At 35.3% G+C, this 17,376-nt stretch overlaps 1 protein-coding gene and 1 pseudogene across 1 annotated transcript; one reads left to right on the top strand and one right to left on the bottom strand.

The window, feature by feature from the left end:
• The first annotated feature begins 439 nt into the window (after positions 1-439).
• Positions 440-7,111, top strand: LOC107846408 (annotated as a pseudogene).
• Positions 7,112-7,695: 584 nt separating this feature from the next.
• On the bottom strand, positions 7,696-13,725 carry LOC107847862 (U-box domain-containing protein 45). Its single transcript, XM_016692420.2, has 6 exons — positions 13,191-13,725; positions 12,618-12,697; positions 12,177-12,362; positions 11,660-11,767; positions 10,224-11,395; positions 7,696-8,706 (listed from the first exon to the last, which is right to left on the bottom strand). Exons 2-6 carry the CDS (start codon positions 12,666-12,668, stop codon positions 7,920-7,922), a joined length of 2,304 nt encoding a protein of 767 aa, XP_016547906.2. The 5' UTR covers positions 12,669-12,697; positions 13,191-13,725; the 3' UTR covers positions 7,696-7,919.
• Positions 13,726-17,376: the final 3,651 nt, after the last annotated feature.

The raw sequence follows: 17,376 nt of genomic DNA, 5'->3' as shown, positions 1-17,376 counted from the left end.
AAATATTGAGATGAGAGGAACAAACTGTACAAAAATCAGCTCAATCAAACAAGAAACGAAGCAGGAATTACAATTCAAAGTTGATTGTTGTGGCTGTAATTTTAAGTGCAAAAATCTAAACTGGTTTCTCTCTTTTGGCTCCTGAAATCTCTCTTTTGTGATAGTGAAATAAGACCTAAAAAGATCTATATATATTTCCCATACTAATGTACCAGTGGGTAAAAGTGGGTCGATCCAAATTGGGCTTTATTTATCCACATAGGAAGGGAAAAAGACACATAACCCAACAACCTCAACAATAATATTTCTAAAAGCTTCACCTAAAAGTTTGCAATTTTTAGTTGCTATAAAAGCCTTTCTTGGCAAACTAAAATTCAAACACAACAGACTTTCTTCTTCCTTTTGCACCTAAATCCAACAAATATTGAATACTGCAACCATGTTTTCTCTTGTAAAAATGTCTTCAACAATATCAGTGCTATTAGTATATGCAACATTGACTGCTTGAGCAGTGCTAGTTAGAACTTTAGTCTCTGAAGTTCAGAACATGACAAACCAGTTTATACCCAAAAATCTCCAAGACAAAATTTTGTCAAAAGTTGGAATCTGTATGGGAAATTAATCTTACCAAATGACCCTCATCATTGACGAAAATAATGGTTTAAATCCAAATGAATCTTAAAATCTTACAAATTATACTTAAGGACTATATTGTCCCCTTCAGTTGAAAGGGTCAAAATTTTCAAGGCGGGGAAAAAAAGGAAATTTTCAGTCAATATTAGCAAAGATGAGAAACCCATTTACACATTTGAAAGAGTGAAACTCATTTAGGAGCTGAAAATTATGGAAAGTCAGAAGGCCAATTGTGATGATGGCTACTTCTCTTTAGAAAAAGTGGAACAACTATGGTATGAACTAAGTTTCCTTAAAAGTAATAGGTAAATGATGATAAAAACATATTTGTTGTTTATTCTTGAAAGATCAAAAGCCATAAAAGAGGAAAACAAGGTGATAAAACTCTCCCTACTTAGGAGTTATGATTGGCAAAGTGTGAATCTTGATCATCCATCAACTTTTGATACACTAGCAATGGATCCTCAACTGAAGCAGAAATTAATGGATGATTTATAAATATTTATTAGGAGAAGAGATTATTACAGGAGTTAGCAAGGCATGGAAATGGGGATAATTTTTTCTATGGACTACCAGGAATAGGCAAATCTAGCTTGATTGCAGCTATGGGTAATTATCTAAAATTTGACATCTATAATATGGAATTATAAAATTCGAACGCAGTGAGAAGTTTGTTTTTATATTAACTTTAGTATATTTCAATGATTACAAGACTTCAACTTTATACATAAAGAAAAGAAATCTAAATGGAAAGATAATATACAATAATCAATATAGACACCTAAATGGAAAGATAATCAACATTAATAGAAACAAAATAATAACAATTTAGGCTCCAGTCCCACCATTCACTCATTTTATTTCTTGAGTTAGCTCACACTATACAGCTCATTGCAACACTCCCACTCAAGTTGGTTGGTAGATGTCTTTGATACCCAACTTGTCCAATGAGCTATTAAATGGTATACTTGGAATAACTTTTGTTAGCTTGTCTGCTAGATGGTCTTCTAATTTTACATGTGCAAAACATATCATTTTCTCTTCAAGTTTCTCTTTAATGAAATGTCGATCTACTTCAATATGTTTTGTCCTATTATGTTAAACAGGATTCTGAGCAATTTGTATAGCTGACTTGTTATCACAGAATATCTTATTATTGAACTAGAGTCAAGACCTATTTCTGTTAATAATCTCTTCAGCCAAAGTAGTTCATAAATTCCCTTCATCATACGTCTAAATTCTATCTCTGCACTAGAAAAAGCCACCATTTTTTATTTCTTGCTTCTCTAAGTAACTAAGTTTCCTCCAACAAAGGTTAAATAACTTGATGTTGATCTTCTATCTGTTGAACTCCCAACCCCATCCGCATCTGCATATCCATTAATATTTAAATAACTATGTTTCTTGAACATGAGTCCTCTTCCAGTAGACGACTTAAGATATTACAAAATACGAGTAATCGCCCCCAAATGCTCTTCACTAGGATTATGCATAAATTAACTAACAAAACTCATTGCATATGCTATCCCCAGTCTTGTATGGGATAAATAAATCAACTTGCCAACAAATTGTTGATACCTCTTTTTTTTGTTGGCGTCTGATTTGGATGCTCCTTTAGTCCATGATTTTGGACTATAGGAATGTCAACTAGTCTACAATGAAGCATTCTTATTTCTGCCAATAAGTCACATATTTTCTTTAGGAAAGGAAAATTCCTTTGCTTGATCGATCCACCTCTATCCAAAGAAAATACTTAAGCCCTCCAAGGTTCTTCATTTCAAACTTTATAGCTAAATAACTTTGTAACTTTGTAATCTCTTCTTTGTCATCCCCTATAATTATCATATCATCAACATAGATAATTAAGGTTGTGACCATACCTCTTCGGTGATTCAAGAATAAGGTGTGATCAGCATTACTTTGCTTGTATCCTCGTCTCTTCATGGAAGATAAAGCATCCAAAACACATTCTTGGTGACTGCTTTAATCCATATAATGCTTTGTTTAACTTGCATATAGTTCCTACTTGTGAAGTAACAAAGCCTTTTGGGATTTCCATATATACTTTCTTTTCAAGATCACCATGTAAGAAAGATTTTTTCACATCATATTGATGTAATGGCCAATACAAATTAGTAGCAAGCGATAGTAGTACTCTCATGGTATTTAATTTTGCTATAGGAAAGAAGTCTCTGTATAATCTATACCATAAGATTGAGTGTATCCTTTCGCCACAAGTATCGCTTTGTAACGGTTAATCGATCCATTAGCACTATATTTAATAGTGAACACCCACCTGCATCCGACCACTTTCTTTTCTTTAGGTAATGGCACTAGTCTCTATGTATTCATATTCTCCAGCGCTTCTATTTCTTCCTTTATTGTTTGAGTCCACTTTAAGTCACTCAGGGCATTCTGTACAGTGCTTGGAATATTTACAGAGGATAGGTTGTAGATAAATGCTTTGAGCAATTTTGACAAATTGTTTGTGCTAACATAGTTAGCTATTGGGTATTTTGCTTTCTTTTATTCATTATCTGGAGACTGTCGATTTGGTGGCTGCCCTTGATTATGCCTAAAAGGGAGTTTATATATGGAAGGACTATCTAATTCATTATCAGGAGTAGAACTCAAAGATTGTACCTCAAGAATCCCCTCAGGAGATTGGTCTTCGTGTGGTACTAAGATTTGAGTGACAATTTGTTCTGTCATCTGCTCATGTGTATATTCTAGCCCCTCCTGCACATCCTCTCTTATACTCATACCATATTTTTTAGATTCTTTCATCAAGCCAACTATGTCATTCGGAAATGGATTGTCTTCAAGAAATGACTAATTCTTCCAATAATTTGTACTCTGGTCTTTAATAAGTTTCTCTCCCTGAAGAGAAGAGTCTATATATCTCTAAAAAAAATAGTTCTGATTCTAAGAAAGTAACATCCAACATGACATATAACTTTTTACTTCTAGGATCATAATAGTGGTAGACTTTTTTATGATCATATCCAAGAAAAACACAACGAATGGCACATCGATCTAGTTTAGATCACTGATTTTATAAAGATGGACATAGTCTACACAACCAAATATTTTGGGTTCAAGCATTAGTACCGACGGTAATGAAGAATAATCTGCAAGTGTCTGTAATGGAGTTTAAAAGTTCAATACTCGTGATGGCATCCTATTTAGCAAATAAACCCTGGTACAGACTACATCCATCCAATAACGTTAAGGTGTTTTAGATGCTATCAAAAGAGATCTAGCAGTTTCTAAAATATGCCTATTTTTTGTTCTGTGACACTGTTTTGTTGAGGTGTTTGAGTGCAAGACATTTTATGAAGTATTCCATTCTCTCGAAAGTAATCAACAACTGGTTACTTGCATATTCTCCACTATTATCTAATTGTAAAACTTTTACTACAACATAGATTGAGTTCTTATCATGTTATGAAATGAACAAAAAATCCTAAACACCTCATCTTTACCTTTCATCAAATAAAGTCTCATCTTTACCTTTCATCAAATAAAGTCATGTCATACATGTACAGTTATCTACAAATATCACAAATTATCTAATACCCGAAGAAACTAAGATGGGCATTGGACCCCAAACATTAGAATGAATTAACATAAATGGTGTTTCACATTTATTCAAAATTATTGGATATGAAATACTAGGACTCTTAGCAAGAAGACAATCTTCATATTTGAACTTTTTTTCATCTAAATTTAAGAACAAACTTGGCAATAAGCGTCTTAAATAAGGAAAAGATGGGTGTCCTAGCCTGCGATGCCACAACCATATCTGTTTCTCCTTGTTACTCATTCTCTGAGCTGCATTTGTCAAGCCACAATTGTAATCATCCATGTAATATAGGCCTCCTCACTTAGTATCATGACCAATAATCTCATTTATGGGAATATCCTGAAATAGACAAAACTTTGGATATATTAGTGCATAAAAATTCAAGTCCTTCGTCAACTGACCTATAGATAATAATTTATTGGAGAGAAAGGAGACAAATAAAGTATTTTGTAAAGAGAGATTTGGTGCTAGTATCACCTTTCCAGCCCCTTCAACAGGATATGTCACTCCATTTACATTAACTATATATGTGTGTCTAGGTTGAGTTCATTCTACTAAATCACTAGAAGTAAAGGTCATATGGTCAGTTTCCCCTGAATCAATAATCCAACCATGATTACCTAAATCATTATGAGCCATAGAGTTGTTGACACTTGCCGGTGAAGTATTCTCAAGTTGTGTTACTAGCGTCAATGATTCAGCTCTTTTTGAGTTCTCCCCAGTGTTTGCCAATGATGCTCTACCAGCCTCCTGCTTTCTTTTCTTTTTTAGTTCATACCACCAGTTTGGAGTCCCATTTAATTGGAAACATGTTTCAATTGTATATTTTGGGTTTCCATAGTGTGTGCAACCACCTCTTTCTTCTTATTGCTTTTGTTTTGGTGGTTTGTTCTTCCCATTGGTCATTGGTTGAAGAGAGACTTGTCGTTGAAATCCTTGTCCCACCCTTGAAATCATAGTTGCACTACTCATGTCCTCCTCTTTAGTCAACATTACAGATTGCCTCAGGTCTTCTCGCCAAACAAGTGCATATGCTTCCTCTACAGTAGGAAATAGCTTGAGTTGCAACACATCGCCTATGATTTTATCAAGTCTGTCATCCAATCCATTTAGAAAAGTATATACTCTATCTTCTTGTAATATAGAAATATAATTTTCAATGTCAGATTGACATTTCGTTGGATTTGGTCTATGAAAATCGATTTCTCTCCACAAGCCTTGAAGATGGTTGAAATACATCTTAGTGGATCCCCCTCCTTGCTTCAACTTCATCACTTTCCTCTTCAAATCATAAACTTGAGAAGTGTCGCCTCCATCAAAATATGTCGTAGCAATTGCAGCCCAAACTACTTTTGCAGTCAAAAATCAAATGTAATTTTCAATTAACTTGGGATCCATCGAGTTGATTAACTAACTAACTCTTCACCAGTTCATTTTCTGTTCTCCATTTCCTGAATGTGGAATTTATTTCTTCTAGTAGTTGAAGATCTCGATTAATATATCCCAGTTTGTCTTTTTCAGAGATGTACATTTCTAAAATTTGGAACCAAATTGCATAGTTAGTACCATCTAGCTTGATACCTTGTGGAACCGCAAAAGCTTCATGGCTTGCAACAGTTGATGTACTGCCCATCAATTGTGATAATTTGGATGTTAGTTCAGAGAGCAGGGAACTCTCAGATCCAACACCCGACCTCCCAGTTGTTGGAGTAGTTTCCCTCATAGTCTAACTTTTATCCTGTTTTCGCTTCTTTTTTTTTTTCAATCTTCCTCTATATTGCTTGCCCTTTCTCACATATTCGAACTATGCTTTGATGCCATGATAAAAACCGAACACAGTGAGAAGTTTATTTTTCTATTAACTTCAGTATATTTAAATGATTACAAGGCTGCAACTTTATACATAAAGAAAAGAGATCTAAATTGAAAGATAATATACAATAATCAATACAGACACCTAAATGGAAAGATAATCAACATTAATGGAAACAAAATAATAACAATTTAGACTCCAATCCCACCATTCACTCATTTTATTTCCTGAATTAGCTCACATTGTACAACTCATTGCAACACTTACTTGCCTGCGTGCTACCTCTGATTTCAGAACAATGCTAGCCTCTACCAAGAATAGATCAATTATTGTTATTGAGGATATTGATTGCACCATTGAGCTACAGAACAGAGATGATGGATCACATAATTACAATGACAGTGAGAGTCTGGTGCCTAAAAATATTACTTACTCTACTTAATGTTCCATTCTATATGGTATTCTTTGCTTATTAATCTTGTTTAAAAAAGAAAAACATATTGAAACTCTTTAATATTAATCTAAATTCTTTCCTTTTTCTTAAATACCAAACTCAATCAAACACTGCTGCATAAAATGAAGCGGTGGGAGTACATTTTACACTTTCTAAGATTTTGTAAAGTTTGTATTCATTTCAACGGTTAACATACTTTTTCTTTTTTCATGGACAGGTTACACTTTCTGGGTTGCTAAGCTTCATTGATGGGCTGTGGTCATGTTGTGGAGATGAAAGAATATTTGTGTTCACTGCCAACTTTAAAGAAAGACTAGACCCTGCATTGATAAGGCCAGGAAGAATGGACATGCACATTCACATGTCCTATTGCACTCCAAGTGGATTCAAGATCCTTGCTTCGAACTACCTTGGCATTAAAAATCACTGGAAATTGGGCCAAATAGAAGAGCTTATAACTGAAGTGAATGCGACCCCAGCAGAGATTGCAGAAGAGCTGACGAAAAGTGATCATGGAGACATTGCACTTGATGGACTAATTAAGTTCAACAAGAAGAAAGAGGATTCCAAAGAGAAAATTGTTGTAGAAAATGAAGCTGATAAGAAAGGAGACAAAACGAACTAGTAGAAAATGAAGCTGATAAGAAAGGAGATGAAATGAACAGGGAACAAACAGAGACCAAAGATATGAGGAACTGGAGGGGGAATTCAAGGAGGGGAGGAAGAAGCAGGAGTAAAATTTTCTGATGTTCTTGATTTCTTGGTTTACAGTTAATTTCGTCACTAGAAAATCACTTGCGTTATGTATTGTTGCTATTCTCGTACTTTTTTTTGTAATATGTCCAATAAAATATTAGTCACGTACCTAAAATTGAAAATGTTCAATACTCTCACTGGGTATATTCAAAATGCAGCATCTTTGGTAATTACGGTATTATCAAGGAAAAGGTAAAACAAAAACTGCAATTCGTTAATTGTTGATTTTAAGACATTCTCAAAATGCATATGCCTTGATGTTTCATAATGATGATGGCCAAACCAACTCGCAAGGCATCTTGACTGTTCCACTCAGAGAGCCTGTTACTTCTCACCAACAAAGGTACCGGATAACTGTGCAACATAAGAGCGTGACTTGGTATCCCAGTCTCCTCGTTATGGACTGGATAAAGAACCATCCAAGAAATAAGAGATAGTATTGCTACATACATCTCGAGAAATAACAGCTTATATTCACATACAATAGCTGTTTTTTTTTCCTCACTGTGAAGGATGGAGCTACAGCATTAACTCATTGATAAGCCCCTAGCTATCCTAAAGTGCCCAGACCTGTACATCTCTTCCACAAAAAACTAAGCTTACCCATTGGCATAGGAGTGAAAATGAGAAAAGGAAGATAAATTAAGAGATTTACATATGAGTGAAATAACAAGTATTTAGCACTGGTGCACAGAAAAACTCTTGTTCTTCCACAAGAAATTCCATGCCTTCCCCAATTTTTTCCGCGAGGTTGACTTGCACAATGGCTTTGAATCGTCAGGTGGCATGGCCAACATCTCAGTCTTCTCAATCTGTAGTTGAGTTTGAACTGGTGAGGGTTCTCTTTGTCTCTGCTCGCGAAATAACATCAAAAGCTTCTGAGCTTTCTGCTTTCCTCTCATAGTCCCATTTACGGATAGTGACACCAATGAAGGTATCACTCCTTCTTGAAGGACCATTTGGCTGCATTTCTCATTTCCATTGCATAATATCAACATACAAGCTGCAGCTTGCTCCTGTTCTAAGGGTTCCCCAATGTCCAAAACGGTTGCAAGGCTACTGATAAGACCAGGAGATGACATAATTGCGTCCCTTGCAGATTTACTCAAAGATAGGTTTATAAGAACTGCTATGCATTTTTCTGTCGTATGGTCATCCGTATATGACATAAGGGTTTTCAGGCCATCCAGAATGTCAGCTGAGAGGAGGTGGGGTGTATTTGTTGGATTACTGGAGAGGTTGAATAGTGCATGGAGGGCGTCCAGCTTACATTGAGTATCGGTCTCACGCTGAAGGACTCCAATCAAGAATGGAATGGCTTCACCAGAACCAATAATGGGCTTGGCTTTCTCGAGGCAGGAAAGATTCAGGTAAAGGGCTGTTGCTGCACTGATGGCAGTAGAAGTAGCCACCATCCTTTCCAGCAAAAGAAGTACACCCGCTGCCAGCATCAACTCCTTGTTCCTGAAGAACAAGTCGGAAAGATATCAGAAATGTCGATACTTCTCATCGAAGCATAAAAAAATTGAAACCACATGGAAAATTTTTGAATACCAAGCTTAAACAACATGTCCCAAGATTCTGGACAATAAATACTATGGCAACTATTGAAATGGATATTTTATCACCTATTTTGATGCTTGAAGAGGGCAACCGCCAAAGGATATGAAGAAACCATCCTAAGCAGAGCCCATATAAGATATCCAGTTACATACATAATCAAGTTCTTGTTCACTTCTTTTTTATATGTCCGTCCGGACATGTTGTATGGAGCTGAGTGTTGGCCAGTCAAGAAATCTCACATTCAAAAATTGAAGGTGGCGCGGATGTTGCGTTAGGCGTGTGGGCTTACTAGGGGTGATAGGGTTAGGAATGAGACTATTCGGGAGAAGGTGGGAGTGGCTTCGGTGGAGGACAAGATGCGGGAAGTTAGGTTGAGATGGTTCGGGCATGTGATGAGGAGGGACGGATGCCCCAATTCGTAGGTGTAAGAGGCTAGTTTTGGATGGTTTCAGGCGGGATAGGAGTAGGCTGAAGAAATACTGGAGAGAGGTGATTAGACGTGACATGGAGCAGTTACAGCTTACTGAGGACATGACCCTAGATAGAAAGAGAAGGTATATAGAACACGAATTAGGTTAGAAGGCTAGTGCTTGTGGGTGGGTCGTAGCCAGTAATTAGGAGAGCATAGGTTGGAGTTGCTAGTAGGAGGGTATGGGGGTGGAGGGTGCCTTTGGTTCGTTAGTGTAGGATATTACTTTGTGGGTGTCTTATTTCTGTTATTCCATCTTGTTTCATGCTTTATAACGAATTTGTTTACTATTCTTTGTCTTGAGCCGGAGGTCTATCGGAAACAACCTTTCTACTTCTCCGAACGTAGTGGTATGGACTGCGTACATTTTATCCTCCCCAGACCCCACTATGTGGGAATGCACTGGGTTTGTTGTTGTTGTTGTATTTATTTGTTTGGGGTTAGTTTCAACTACTTGTTAACCTAACTTCATCTCCTTTAAATGATTTTCATTCAACAAACAAGATTGTAGTTGTCTGAAACAACTTGTGTTATACATAAGCAAAATGAAATTGCAAATTCACCTTAATTACTAAAGTCAATGTATATTGTCATCCTACCTACATCCCACTACTCAAGAGTAGAATAATACCAAAGCATGTAGTCCAAGAACAACGCGAGCAAGTAAAGTACCATAATAATTAGTACTTAAATTGTTTTGTAAGATGAAACCTAGAGAAGTACGACAATAAAAACTGTGGTTGTTAAGTAAGGAAATAACTAGTGGCCCAATGACAGAAATTAAGAAATTCAAAGTTATTTGAATTGTGGGATGCCCATGCAAGAAGTTCATTAGAAAGGCATATATTGTTTTGACAGCTGGACAAAATAAGTACTTTATTTCCTGAGCTAGAGGTCCTTAGAGAAACTGATCTATTCTACAACCATAACAAAACACAAGAGAACAGACCTGTTATTATTCACACCAAGGTTGAAGAGGGCCATGGTTCCGATTTCTTGAGCAATCTCATTCCTGGTTTGTACGGCACACTCCAAAAACCCTAGTAGTGCTTCAATTAATCCATTTGCCCCCATGTAAATCCTGATTTCTTCATCATCCTTTAGCAGATGCCTGATCTGTTCTACCACTCTGCACTTTTTCCTGAAATCTCCCCCTTCATTTAAGATGGCTAAAAAGTCCTCATATCTTTCAAAAGAACTGACTTGAAGCTCATCTTCCTGTGCAGATTCATCTAATTCATTCCCTTCAGCTTCCTCAACGATGCCACTATCTTCCAAAGGAACCACCTTGATACCTTTAAACTTGCAAGAAACAACACTTCCCGTAGATTTGGAATTCGCGGACTCACTTTCAGACAAAGCCAGTCTCCAGTAGTTGAGATCAAGGGACTCAGGTGGGCCATCTGGAATCGGAACCCCATTCTGTTCGCACCAACTAGCAACTAGACCCTTCACACAATAATTAGGAGTCAGACCAAGATGAGGGAGCTCCTGCTGAGTCTTTGGGCATGTGTTACGTCCATCACTGAACCACTTCTCAATGCAAATGCTTTCATATGTTTGCCCAGAAGCGATTATAACAGGGTTATACATTAACTGTAACGATATTGGACACCTTAACTCTTCAGGAGGAACAGGCACCTGGTCTGACCTGCTAAAGTTGGGTTTAAAATTAAAAGAACTAAGCTTCGAGAGTTGCCGGTCAAAGGCATGAATACTACCTCCAGCTCCAATACCATACTCAAAGTGTCCCTGAACTGTGGGTGAACAAGGTGTTGAACCCTGTGAATCGTTGTCATCTGACAATTCAGATCTAAACAACTTTGAGTATTTTCTAATGAGATGCAAAAGAAAAGCAACAATTGACTCTTTCCTTTTATCCTCTTCCGCTCTGGCTCGCTCAACGAGCTTTTTGAGAGCCCTTCTTTCTCGAAGAGCAGCTCTTGAAGAAGTTATACCAAGTTTTGCGGCAGCTTGGTGAAAGGACTCAAGTTCATTGTTGTCATTACCATTGAATTCTCTCCCCTGCTGAAGCAATGTAATTATCTCATCACCAACTTGCTTCTCCTGCGGATTAAGTGAGAACTGAATCCCCTGAAGTTCATTTAGAACTTCAGAGATCTGAAAAAAAATAGAGGTTACCATCAGAATCAAAATGTGAAACAGCCAAGAGGTAATGTCCCTTACGAAATGATTTATGAGCAAAACTTTAGAGTCAAATTGAGCCATGGCACAAATACAAATACATCTAGTCCCCCTTCAACCCCCTCCCCAAAACAAACTGGAAGAAAAAACAATCCAACATCACATTTGCACAAGATCATAAATTTTACTAGAAAAAGAAATGAATTAACATGGCATACTAAAGAAATAAGATAATATCACCTGGCAGCCAATACATTGTGGTACTATATCTTCAACACGCTTTAGACTATCTTCAAGAGCACATCTTGCTCTCTCAAACTTTAGAACTATAGAGTCCCCTGTTATAGCCTGATAACAAACACATTTCAATAAAAATTACAAATTGTGAAAAAAAGAAACTTTCGGCAGAGGGGGAACGGAACCATCAAGAACCTTGTAATCATTAAGCAAAAATTGGGAGTAGCTCTGTTTACTACTTCTGTTTGGTAATAAACATACCACGAGAGAAAATAAATTAGAGTTATATCTTACAAAATAACATTTTACATGGTTTTCAAGTGCAAGCCATTTTATTCAAGAAACAGTTGGCACCATTAAAAGGAAATTTTGTAACGTAGGAGCCCAACCCAAGGAAAACCAGCAGAGGAACACTAAGGCACATTTGTTTCCCTTTTAATGAATAAATACTAAGTTTAAAGATTGCTAGAAAACCTTTTCTTAATACTGACAATCAGAACTAAAAGAGTATGGTCATTACCAGGTAAAGTTTACTGCATTCAGCACAATGCTGAAGAACATTCTTCGTTTTCTCAAGGGCTATGTGCAAAGCACATAATGCTTGAATACCAGATGTGCTTCTTGGTCGTGCTGCTTCTAGTTCAGGAAATATTCCCAGCACTTTCGCATATATAGCCGATAAGCTCTTGCACATTCCTCCATGTAACTAAAATGACACATAAAACTTCATTACTCGCAGAAGAATGAAAATTGAACATTGAGAAATCGATATGAACATCCAAAACTACTATAAACACAGATGATATAGAAGAACAACTGAAACCGTCATATGGCCCCAGCAGGTTTTAAGAAGTCAACAAGAATTTGCCTAGTCGTAGGTCTACATTGATCCAATAAATTGGAAAATGAAAAGAAGAACAATTAACCAACCATTTGTATATTAAGTGTTGACAGCGCATACCTTAGGCTCACCGATAGATAATAAGTTTTCCTCAACCTCAGTATTCTCCATTATCAATATCCAATACAATATTCAATCACCTGCATGTAAGCAAATGGATTTACTATTATTACACGAACAAAAAATAAATAAAAAGATCCACACGCATTTTTATTTCATCAAAAAAAGGGGAAAGTGCAAGACCAGATTTGCGATGAGAGAACTGAAAGCAAGCTCATCAAATGATGGATTATCTAAATACATAAATAACAACAACAACAACAACAAACAACAACAGTAACAATAATAATAATAATATCAAAGAAGAACTGGGAAAACTTGAATGATTTAGGGGGTCAAACAATCAAATGAACTAATCTTACTAATCAAATTACAGAGAATTTAGATTTGCAAATGAAGAAACAAAGCTAACAAGGATCCATAAATATTTTCTGAAATCCGAAATCTTTAACGAGCTGTATTCAATTCCTTTCACCACAGAAAAGAAAAAAAGAAGAAATACTTTTCATATGCAACAACTATTAACATAAAAGTTCATATTTGCAAAGAATCAAGAAAGAAACTTATACGTACCAAAAGATGAACCAAGGAGGCTTCATCAAATGTTCTGGTGAATTTAACAATACATTTGATTATTTTGTTAATCACAAATTCTTTATTATTGTTGCAGATCGGAAAATTCGCAGCTTTTGAGGAAGAAAAAAACTCAAAGATATTAGATATAGACAGAGAGCGAGAGAGAGAAGAAAGTGCTTTTTTTATTAATAACAAAAATTATAACACCAGAGGCGAGAATGAGTAGGTAGAAATGAATGAATGCATGTGACAAGTACTATTTTATATATATATATATTAAGGTTAAATTTCTTATTTTAATATATCTTAAATTCAATATTATATTTTTAATGCAATTTCAAATTACATAGATTGGAGTAACTTTGTTTTTCTAAAAATGAAAGAGATTAATTCTATGACTGAAAATTAGATGGATTGAATCACACACATATTATCATTCTTTTCTTATTACTATAAATATAAATATATACTATATAAATAAGAAAACATGACGTATTGATAGTGAAAAAGATGGTCAGGGAATATTTGAAATAATATTCAATTGTGAGGTGTGCCATAAACTAAACACATACACCCACTTGCAAAGTGGGAACTTAATCAGTTAAATTGTTAATCATTAATCAGTTACTATTTATTTAACCAAATAATAAATATATAAAAAGATTTTTTTTTTGGGTTTGTTTAAATGAAATTAAATGACGATGTTGTCTCCCCGGCTAACCGGGCCGACAATTGCCGACCTCCGAGTTTGTCGGTACGCACACCTGTCCTAGTTATGTGGATTTCCTTTTGTACCCCTGCTTCATAGTAATTCGAAGAGAAAAGATATGTTTTCTTTCCTTAACTGTCCGCGCAACTTAATCACTTAAATTAAATTTTCGTTTATTAACCTTTTAATATCTTTAAAGTGTATTAATTTCATTCCTTAATATAAATTATCACTCTTAATTTCACTCCTTAATATAAATTATCACTCTCATAACAAAGAGTGTGTTACACTCGCCACACCTCAGAGTCGCGTCATTGTCACGTAAAAATTTATAATTATTTTTAAAAAAATAATTTCACACACATACTATTTATGTATTTTTTTTAAAAGGTAAAATATATATATATATATATATATATATATGTATATATATTAAATAAAAATGCCTTCCCCCTCCCCTTTTCCTTCTTATTCAGACCTCTCTCCCCCACTTCCTCCCTCCCCCGCAATCCCTCCCCAGGAAATAGGTCCCCCTACTAAGCCTGTCAAACAGGCCGGGTCACCGGCTCATTTAATGAAATCGACCCGATTTGACCTGGCCCAATAAGCCCAAGGGCTTTAGGGTACTGGGTCTCAGGCTGATTTTTTTATTTTGGGCCTGGTTAACCCGACCCGAACCCAACCTGATTGGGGCCCGCTTGTTAACCGGTCCGGTCCAATTTTAATTTTGAAAAAAAAAAAATAAAAAAAATGGATTTTGGGTCAAACTAGTCATTGGCCCAACAGCTATATAGCCGTTTTTGGGTCCAAACGGCTAGTTTGGGCCCATTAATTTAAAAAAAATTACTTTTAAAATTATTTTTTAATTCCAAAAAAAATTTTATAAATACCCTACACCTTCAAATCATTTTTCACACAATTTTTAATTTTCTCAAATCTCATTCTCTCTCAAATCTCAATTCTCAATTCTCAAATATTCTATAAACTTAATTTCCTAAAGTGCTCACTTTAATTTTTTAATTTTGCGATTACAAAGTACGAGTGGAAGTTTCTAAAGTCGCAACCTTCGGATACTTTCAAAATTTGGTATTGTCATTCATTCTCTTACGTTTAATTTTTATTTAGTGTATTAATTGTTGAATATTTAATTTTATTATATTTGTGTATTTTAATTTTTTTTAGTTTAATTTATATTATGGATAAATTAAGAAACCTCGCTACTAAAGGTGTTAAAAATTTTTGTCCCGGAAGGGGCAATGGTAGTAAAAAGCGAATTACTAGCGGTAGAGGCAGTTCAAGTAGTAGATATACCCGTGTGCCTTCGATACCACTTAGTCAACCTTTTGAGGAAAAAGTAGGTATATCTTTAGGTGTAGGTGCTCACGATATGAATTATGTAGAAGCTCAAAAAAATTACGGTATAGAAGAAGAAAATGAAGTAGATGCGGTTAATTTAGATGAAGATGATGAAAATATTGGTGAAAACCCGCAGTAGGAAATACTAACGTTAGATCTGAATCGGTTAATCTCCCTTTCCGTCCTCCCCGTGCCCCAAGAGCTCGTAAAACAACTAGTATTGCATGGCAAATTTTTGAACGTATATCAAATACTGAGGTGCAATGCAATATTTGTCAACAAATATATAAACATAAAAGCGGAGGCAATCAAGGGGGTACGGGTACGTTAATGAGACATATAGGTGATGCTCACGAAAGAGAGTTAAATATTACACGAGGTGGGGGGATGTTGGTGGGCCAACGCAAACTAGAATGGACCCAGCAACCGGTCAGGTAACGAAGAAGTATAATAAATTGAGGGACCAAAAAGAAATAGCTAATGATAGTTGTGGGTTGTTTGTCTTTTAGTTTTCCTTCTTCTGATGCCTTTATTCATTATATTCGAGCAATTTATAATTCTATGTTTAATGGTGTTTCTAGAAGTACTTGTCGATCTGATATTTTTAGACTTCATTCACAATATTATTTTTATTTATCAACATTGTTAAAAAATATTCAATGTAGATTGTCCCTAACTTCTGATCTTGGTCGTGCTGTAAATAAAAATAATTATTTAACCGTTACTTTTATCTGGATGGATAGTAATTTTGTGATGCAAAAACGTATTCTTGCTCTTTTATATGATGAAGATTGTAAACATACTGGAGAATTTATTGCTAATTCTATTGTTAAAGTTGTCGAATTTTATGTTATCGAAAATAAAATCTTATGTATTGCTTTTGATAATGCTTCTAGCAACAAGACTGCTATAAAAAAAATTAAAATCTAAGCTATCTCCGCCATTGCCTGAAATTTTTCATATTAAGTGTACATGTCATATATATAATTTAATTGTAAAAGATGGTCTTGAGTTTTTTGACCTTTATATTGAAAAAATCCGTCTTGTTGTTGGTTTTATTCAAGAAAATAATTGAAAACAAAGAATTAGAGAATTTAAAGTTAAATGTCAAGAAAATGGACTTGCACCGATATTGATGCATGAGGAAATTGATATTAGATGGAATTCTACGTATGATTTTTTAAAAACTTGTTATACATATAGAGTTCCTATTACACTAACTTTTAACCAACATTGCGGTTCATTGGCTGATTTTGCTGATTGCATGCTACATGATTCTGATTGGGTTGTAATTAATGATCTTGTTAAGTTTTTAGAAAAAATTTATGTAGTTACGGTTGAATTTTTTGGTGCTTATTATCCTACTGTTTGTAACATTTTGGCATATATAGCTGATATTTCTGGTTTGCTCAAAGAATATAAAAATAAAGAAAGTTATAAAGAAGTTGGTGGTGCCATGTTTACTAAATTTAAAAAATATTTTTTTTCGATTCCCCCTATTTAATTAGTTGTTGCTATGCTAAATCCGTGTATGAAATATAATACTATGTGCCACTTTAGTACTATTATTTATGCTAACTTATAAATAAATACTAACAATAATTCTGAACAAGTACAACCTAATTTGTGGATGGCTATGGGTGATGCGAATGAATACATAGAAAAATTATATAATCACTATACTGATTTATTTGATTTAGCCGTGCCTACAATATCACTCCAGCTGTCGCTCCTCATCCTCCCGAGGAGCCATCATCTTCTAAAAGGTCGACACATAGTATTTTTCCTGATTCCTTTTATGATTTACTTTGTTGGAACAGTGTTGATGACAGAGTTTACACATCAACTTTTCGAGAAGAGCTGAAATATTATCTTTGGTCGCCGTCATAGGATCGCAAATGATGGATCAACACGTTGTATTGGTGGAGGAGTAATGAAACATAGTAACCTGTGCTTTCAAGATTAGTTAGAGATATCTTGAATGTTCCAATGCCGACTGTTGCATCAGAGAGCGCCTTTAGTCAGTGATAACAGCAACTTGGAGACAACCGACACTCATTGGGAAGCAATGCAATGAACGTTCTAGTTTCCTCAGAGATTGGATTAGAGAGGAAAGAA

The sequence above is a fragment of the Capsicum annuum genome, chromosome 11 (assembly GCF_002878395.1).
Source record: "Capsicum annuum cultivar UCD-10X-F1 chromosome 11, UCD10Xv1.1, whole genome shotgun sequence".
Classification (NCBI taxonomy): Eukaryota; Viridiplantae; Streptophyta; class Magnoliopsida; order Solanales; family Solanaceae; genus Capsicum; species Capsicum annuum.
The sequence above is the reverse complement of the archived record's forward strand: the minus strand, read 5'-3'. Positions and strand labels throughout refer to the sequence as shown.